Consider the following 5,387-nt stretch of genomic DNA (forward strand, 5'->3'; position numbering starts at 1 on the left):
ACCTGTGACGTCGCCTCAGCCTCCGGTTGTTAGTCTGTACCCGGCCTGTATGCAGCCTGTCCGGGGCCCGGCCTAATTCCTGGTGCTCCTTCTTTCCCACCACCTCCTCCCTCCTTTCCCTACCCTTCTCCCCCCTTTGCCCCTTCCCTCTATCCTCACCCCCCCACCCCCCGCACGCCCGCCGGCCTGCTGTCCCGCAGAGCGACTCCCAGCCTTTAGCCCGGACCGGCGGCCTGGCTGGCTGCCCCCCTTACAGGTGGATGAATGAAGACCCCATTCAAGAGCCCGACGGCCCCGCGGCCCCCCCGAGCAGACGGGGGTGAGTACAAAGATCCATCAAACACTGAAAACACTAATGTCAGTTTGAAAATAACACACCGATTTCTTTCAACAGTACAAAAAGAGGAAGAAGATAATCAAGGATGTCATGGAAACGATGGTCCGTTTTTCAAATTAAAACATCGTTGTGCTCATGACCTCAGAGTGTCCTTGAACGCATCACCTGTCAGTATGATGGATGCTAAATGTTTGTGCTTCTGTTTCAGGACATTCAGGCGTTTCCGCAAACATGATGAAAAAGAAGAACTCACATAAGTAAGTCTGATGAATGTAATAAAATATATATTTTTTACAATGTATTTGGAGGCCAGATATGATATAAGCTTAGGCCTGCAGTATATTGCCAAAAAATACATTTAATAACTCCATAAAACTCCAGTGATGAAATAGATCCATTTCATAACCAGTCAAGCACTTCACTGAAATCACTGATTCTCCAGTTTAGTGCTAGGGTGTCTATGTGCTGGCGTGATTTGAATTACATTATTATCACAACAATACATTTCAGGAGCAGTAATTTAGAATTAGGCATATCGTTATAATTATTAGGATTGTTAATAATATCACAACACAGCAGTGCATACTGTGTTTATTTTATGTTGTTTGTTTATTTTAAGTACATTCTGAATATGTGACATTAACCAGTCCTACTATCTCTAAATATTTCTCCCCCTCCCCCCGTAGGAAACAGAGGACCAGTGTGGGTCCCAGTAAGACTATGTCTCCGCCCAGAAGGAACATAGTGGGCTGCAGGATCCAGCACATCTGGAAGGAGGGCAGTAAGTCGATTAGAATCGGGTTTTTTGCATCTGGCTGGGGGCTGGACATCCGCCCTTGAAACACTAAATGTTGCATTTGTATCTTGGCTTTTTATGATAATTGCTGGGGCTTATAGTTATTAACTGATCAAGATCAAACACATATTTTTCAAATATAAAAGTTCTCCATCGGGCTGTCAGTTGTTGTTAGGACACACGGAACAAATACAACTCGACAAAGAAACAAGCCCCAATCCAAAAGCTGTTTTATGTGAAAGAAAAAAAGAATTAAAAAAACCCTATATAACTATGAAAACATAAAACATGTATTAGTAATTACATTACAGCAGATTGCAAAACAGTTGTATATAAATAAAATATATAAAAAAATAAATTCTATGTTATGGTAATATGCAAATGATATTGTAAAAATAGAGGGGATAAAGGGAGTATTTGGTCTGTACAATTGTAATGTCTTTAGTCTGACAAACCTACAAACCTTGAAGAAATTCTGTTTACTGAGATTTAAAACACAATAATCTGAGACATTAGGAAATCAAACTAGAAACAATTTGTGATCCATCGGGGTCTCAGTCTTGTTGGGATGCATCTCTGAAAAGCTAATAAATGTGTGTGTGTGTTTGTTCCCTCAGGTAAGTCGTCCCAGTGGAAAGGGACGGTCCTGGACCAGGTCCCTGTGAACCCGTCTCTCTACCTGATCAAATACGACGGCTTCGACTGCATCTATGGCCTGGAGCTGTACAGTGATGAGAGGGTGGTGGGGCTGGAGGTGCTGCCCGACAGAGTGGGTGAGGAACACCGTCCATACCTCCATCAGCCTGAGGGGGGCTAACATACAGAGGTGTAAAGTACATTTACTCTCAAGTATTGTTCTTAAGTACAATATTGACATACTTGTACTTTACTTGAGTATTTCCATTTTAAGCTACTTTGTACTTATACTCCACTACAATTCAGAGGTATATCGTGTACTTTTACTCCACTACATGTATTTAATACCTTTAGTTACTTTACAGATGTGGATGAATGGTGTGAAATATAATCAAATGTTGAATCAGACTTTAGTATGGAGTAAACTCACAAGCTACCCTGCAGTATACAAAGTCATTCAAACTAGCTGCACCTTTACCAGCTTTGAGAACACTTTAATGATCAATCATTATAAAACATTTAAGAAATATAAAAAAAAACTATACAATTATTAAAAAATGAAATCACATTTGATCAAAGCAGATTGCAAAACAGTTATTTGTAAATAATAAAAGAAATAATAATAAATAAAAATGTAGCACTAATATTGCAAAACAAAGTTTGGTCTTTAAGATTTCGGATAAAATATTATTTATTTCAGAATATGAACAAGTGTTGCCGAATTCAGACGATAAATAAATGTTTATGCTTGTAAAGACAGGGTGACATACCTACGTCTCCCTGGAATACTGAGTGACAGTCTGATAGTGACCCGGCAGTCTGCGGGACAGTGGCTTCAGACGATAAACACAGCGCTGAAGCTCGAGCTGCGAACTGAGCCACTTGCTGGCAGCAGCATTTGCAACAGGCGGAGTGTGTTGTGTGTTTCCTCTGGAAATACACACACACCAAAACACTCACCAGATTTCTTCCTCACTTTCCCTCATCCGAGTAAAAATATACTAGCTTAGCCTAATCATTAGGACACATGAACCTCCTTCATCCATCTGCTGGCTGCTATGAGAGGGACAGCCAGCTAACAAGCCTCTGAAGGCCTTCCTCTCAGGATTGTTTCCTGGAAACATTCATTATGTTACGTGACATGTGTTTGCTGAATATTTGGAGATCATTGGAAAGTTAAGAATCTCCTCTTTCCAACAGTGTATATAACAAAAATATGTTTTGGGTTCGATGTGCCTGATTTTGATAGAGCAGGTCACAATTACAAAGCATGAATCAAGCTGATGAATTTCTCTTAACTTTATTCTTGATGAATTGACCAATAGTTGCAGCTCCTAACACGGTTTAGTATTTTGATGTCCTGAGCACAGACCCCCTGATGATTTCACACTGACCCCCTCCCTGTGATTGGTTTAGCCCCGGCCCGTGTGAGCGACTCGATGCTGGCGGAGACGATGATCGGCAAAGCGGTGGAGCACATGTTTGAGACGGAGGACGGGCCGAAGGAGGAGTGGAGGGGGATGGTGCTGGCCCGCGCTCCCATCATGACCGCCTGGTTCTACATCACCTACGAGAAGGACCCCGTGCTCTACATGTACCAGCTGCTGGACGACTACAAGGAGGGAGACCTGCGCATCATGCCCGACTCCAGTGAGTGGAAGCTGGTTCTACTGGACCAGTGGTCAGCCCTTCAGCTTCATAACTTCACTGAGTAGTAGTCTAGTTACCAGCATAGTGCACCACGGAAATGAGGATACCCCAAAGTTTGATGTTAGGAATGTATAGTACGGGTCCCCAGAGAAACTGCTGGAAGCGAACTTGCATGTGTTGGGCGATTTGCTAAATTAGCATAAGTTGCGTTAATTAGCATTAGTGGCATTATAGCTTTTGTGGACAATAGTCAAATAAAAATAGTTTGGACAGTTTTTGGGTGGTTTTGGTGGTTATTGAGTCCATTTCTGACCTTTTCCAAGATAAATTGCAGTATTAACCAGAAAAGTTGCCATATTTTTACTTTTTGTTTTGTTGCGACCATTGGATATAGAGAGCGCAAGATGAAAATTATTATCTCTACTGGGACAATTATTTTTCTAATAAATAAACAATCTGTCCAGTCAAGTTAAAATCTAAATTATTCAAAACCAGCCCCCGGGGACTACAAATATGGCAATCTTCTGGTTAAAACCGCCATTTTTGAAGCTGAACATTTCAGAAATGGACTCAGTATCTGCAATACCCTCAAAACCACTCCAACATTGTCCAAATCAGCAAAGTCTTTTTTTTAGCTATTGTCCACATAAGCTATAATGCTAATTAGCGCAAAATGTGCTTAATGTGTAAATGGCCCAACATATGCAAGTTAGCATCCGGCAGTTTTTATGTGCTGGGGACCCGTAATATACATTTCTAACATAAAACTTTGGGCTACTCAACATTTCCGGTTTCAGCAACAGCTTTGATGGGACTTACACTTGGCCAACCGCAGACATGCAAACATAGAGCGAAACCACGTTACACACTAACCACTTTATGGTAATTATGTTTTGTTCAGCAGGATAATCAGTGGTGTAGTGGGGATTTTTTTACTGGGGGGACGCTATTTTAATTAGGTCATCCCAAACAATGCCACACAAGTGCCCACGCGCGCAGTGCACTCACAAAACGGGCAGACAGGTCCACAGAAACTACCGGTATGCTTAGTCCTACTTTAGTTACTGTACTGCAAAAAGCAGATGTCGCTGCGCTCAACACACACAGACTCAAAACCATGGACACACTGGCACATAAGTTACATAAACAATTTATAGGCCTAAGTTTCATAAGCTACAGTATTGCAATTAAGCAGACAGCGCTGCTTCTCTCTCTCTCTCTCCATCTCCACTTTCAAAATCTATTTAAAACTCATAACAAACAAACACAATTTCCAAAGTTGTCCTGAAATTAACTTATTAATTAAACGAAACGAAAAATATAGCCTACTTATGCAAACAACATTGAATCTGGACTTGAAATGATTCTGATTAGGCCTAGCCTACATTGCAAATAAGCAGACAGCGCTGCTTCACACACACAGACACACATACACACGTGTACAATCACACACACACTATAAAGAAACAGTGTTACTCACAGTAGTTGAAGTCAGTCAGAGGAAACGCCACAGTGGGTCTGGATCCTTGCGAGATTCGGCTGTAGCCTGTCGTGATCTCTTGTCTTCAGCTGAGCGATGCCGTCGCAGCAAAGTTGTCACATATCCTGTCGGATCCCACTGGGTTAGAGGTGGACCATGTAGCTTGATGAACATCAAGGTGGATACCCGTTCAATCAGCAACCTGTTTCACGTTGGGGTGAAGATCAGATTCATCTAGCTGAATCCCCTTTCACATTCTGCCGTGCTGCATGGTATGAGTTTAGTGCAGTTCATCAAGGGCCTGAGCTCGGCAGGTGTAGCATCGTCCACAGTGCTCTCGACAAAGTCTCGGAATGCATTTATTACGCTTACAGTCGGCAGCCTGAATCGTTGGCACAGTTCACTCACTTGCACCTCTCCATAGCCCAGGCGCCATGGGTCTGAGGCTGGTGGCCAGTTGTGCGGTTCCCAGGGGACTTTTTAGGATT

General features: G+C 42.4%; 1 protein-coding gene across 2 annotated transcripts in view; it reads left to right on the forward strand.

Moving 5' to 3' along the window:
- The first annotated feature begins 230 nt into the window (after positions 1–230).
- The window catches only part of spina (spindlin a), a 12,273-nt gene continuing 7,116 nt past the window's right edge, over positions 231–5,387 (forward strand). The window contains exons 1-6 of one of the 2 annotated variants that reach the window (XM_010769308.1): positions 231–319; positions 395–439; positions 546–594; positions 1,024–1,118; positions 1,751–1,906; positions 3,186–3,419. In XM_010769308.1, the coding sequence (XP_010767610.1) occupies positions 265–319; positions 395–439; positions 546–594; positions 1,024–1,118; positions 1,751–1,906; positions 3,186–3,419 (634 nt within the window). In that variant the 5' untranslated portion in view covers positions 231–264. The remainder of the gene's footprint in view (positions 320–394; positions 440–545; positions 595–1,023; positions 1,119–1,750; positions 1,907–3,185; positions 3,420–5,387) is intronic. The other variant, XM_010769309.1, reaches the window with a different exon arrangement.

Source organism: Notothenia coriiceps, unplaced genomic scaffold (assembly GCF_000735185.1).
Source record: "Notothenia coriiceps isolate Sejong01 unplaced genomic scaffold, NC01 NC01_scaffold00006929, whole genome shotgun sequence".
Taxonomy (NCBI): Eukaryota; Metazoa; Chordata; class Actinopteri; order Perciformes; family Nototheniidae; genus Notothenia; species Notothenia coriiceps.